Source organism: Penaeus japonicus, unplaced genomic scaffold (genome assembly GCF_977035675.1).
Source record: "Penaeus japonicus unplaced genomic scaffold, GWHDUDI00000001_assembly GWHDUDI00000024, whole genome shotgun sequence".
In the NCBI taxonomy this organism is placed as follows: domain Eukaryota; kingdom Metazoa; phylum Arthropoda; class Malacostraca; order Decapoda; family Penaeidae; genus Penaeus; species Penaeus japonicus.
This window is the reverse complement of record NW_028234426.1, coordinates 30,861,368-30,863,563: the sequence shown is the minus strand read 5'-3', so window position 1 is coordinate 30,863,563 and position 2,196 is coordinate 30,861,368. Positions and strand designations below refer to the sequence as shown.

Genomic DNA, 2,196 nt, shown 5'->3' with positions numbered 1-2,196 from the left:
GCTGCGTTCTCATGCAATCTGTGCTCGCTGAGGCGAAGGTCAGTGCATCACGCCACTGCAGCACCGCTCACCTTAGGCGACCACCTAATGCAACAGAATAGTCAGCGTGAGAAAACCCACTGTTAACGCTGACGTACCCCCCCCCCCCTTGCCACGAGGCGATATGAAGAGTGATACGTTTTATGACGCAGAGAGACACATCATGAGGCACGAAGCACTTGCAGCATGCATGATAATGGGCCAGGGTATCGACGCTGCATGCAAAGCAAGGCATGGTACTAACCAACACGCGACGGAGATATGCATCTTATCTTTTTTCATATTCACACGTGTGCTACCTTCTTCATATCTGTCTCTAACGTTTATCTAAGAGTTATATAACAGTCAAGGTTACATTGATACCTCAAATTAGCCCTCAAGTAGAACATTATTGGATAACAGAAGGAGAAGTGCTACAAACCCAAGACATGCAATTTGCATGTGCTTGCTGGCATGTTACCAGAAGGCAAGTGTCTGAATGCTGCCCCTGAATATCCGAGGGCATGTTAAAAGAAATCAATGCATGTGTCAGACATAACCGGGAACCAGATGGAACTGTCACTGGCAGGGGATTCGTTTGTCAATGGAACTGAGGCGAATATCATGCTGGGTTAGATTTGGAAACCTAATGATAATCTCTCTTTCCCTCTTGATAGTAGTTATGATAATGTTAATTACAATATTGGATATTTATTATCATTATCACTGTGATAATCGGAATAATCATAACAATCACGATAATAAAGATAATGATATTGATACAAATGAATTTAAAAAACAAACTGAACGTCAAAGTTATGACTTTCCCAATGCCCTGTTTGTCTGCAGCCACTCAGAACCAGCAATCCCAGTCGTCGTTGCCTCCGGTGTCGTACATAAAGGCCATAGACGTGTGGATGTCGTCGTGCACCGTGTTCGTGTTCGCTTCGCTGCTCCAGTTCGGCCTCGTGAACTACTTCATGGACGCCGAGCCCCTCACGAAGGACATGACGGGCTACTCTGTCGAAGACCTCACCGATCTGGATGATAAAAAGGTAGGGAGGGCCTCTGGCGAGAAGCACAGGTACTGTTGGGAAGGCAGAACTATTTAAATGACGTTTTGAGTCAGACTTGGCTCCTCATCAGACGATAAAAACGATAAGAGTAATATATTTTTCGGTCTTATCGCCTGATGAATGTAGTCTGCCTCGAAGCAATTTTTTTTAAATTGTGGCTGTTTCCTTTCATCTTTGTGAATGCGTGTATGTATTTTTGATAACAGTAGGTCTATATTTCGTCCCTTTATTGTTGTTGGTTATTGTTATTTATACTGCATCTTATATATGCGAATTATTTATTCGCATTTACGAATTGTCTGGATATAAAAAATAATATGAAGAAATTTATCGAAATATCTCCTTATGAAGTTCTTCAAGGCTATTGAAATCTGAACTTGTACTCATCATTTTCTCACTCCCTTATTTGTTTATTAATTTCATGCAGTCAGAGGACGGTAGAGCGAACGGCTACTCTCGAAGTCGCAGCAGAAGTCGCAGTCGCTTAAGATCGCATAGCCCCGGGGTGCCTCAGTATGTCGTCCACCGCTGCACGGGGAAGGACATCGCGATATACATTGACAAGTTCTCCCGATTCTTCTTCCCTTTTGCCTTTTTCATCCTAAATGTGTCGTATTGGACCACTTACGGAACGATGTGAGATCGCTTCGTTGCATGGCCGTTTGCGTTACTCTTTCACGTTGTGTGTTTCCCTTCGTTATTTATATGACACGTATTGTGTTTGCGTAAATAGCGTCAGTGTTGAACTGAGCCTTTATCACTCCGAGATTCGGATGTACAGAAGTAATGCTAATACCCGGAGAACTTTCGTAGCTGGCATCTTGATATCTGTTCAGAGTGCATGTTCTAAAAAACCTGCTCCTATACGGTAAGGACACTCGGAGATATGTGAAAGAACTGCTTTTCTTGGGAACATTTTACCCTCTCTTATCCTGTGGAAGAGTCCATCCAGTCAGCTGGCTCACACTCATTGAAGCAATGTACATATAGAGAAGAGTGAGGGATTCGATGCTTATACATGGGTGACCTGCAGCACACAGGTCTCAGCTTCATAATGTATAATAGATATTCAGTGTGAATATATATATATATATATATATAT

The 2,196-nt window shown here is 42.7% G+C and overlaps 1 protein-coding gene across 1 annotated transcript in view; it reads left to right on the top strand.

Moving 5' to 3' along the window:
• Nucleotides 1–2,196, top strand: part of LOC122253814 (uncharacterized) — a 19,489-nt gene extending 17,293 nt beyond the window's left edge. Inside the window, exons 9-13 of the mRNA XM_086551170.1 lie at nt 1–38; nt 413–505; nt 589–649; nt 868–1,073; nt 1,522–2,196. The exon at nt 1–38 is cut by the window's left edge and continues 80 nt beyond it. Coding sequence (XP_086407296.1) covers nt 1–38; nt 413–505; nt 589–649; nt 868–1,073; nt 1,522–1,734 — 611 coding nt within the window. The 3' untranslated portion in view covers nt 1,735–2,196. The remainder of the gene's footprint in view (nt 39–412; nt 506–588; nt 650–867; nt 1,074–1,521) is intronic.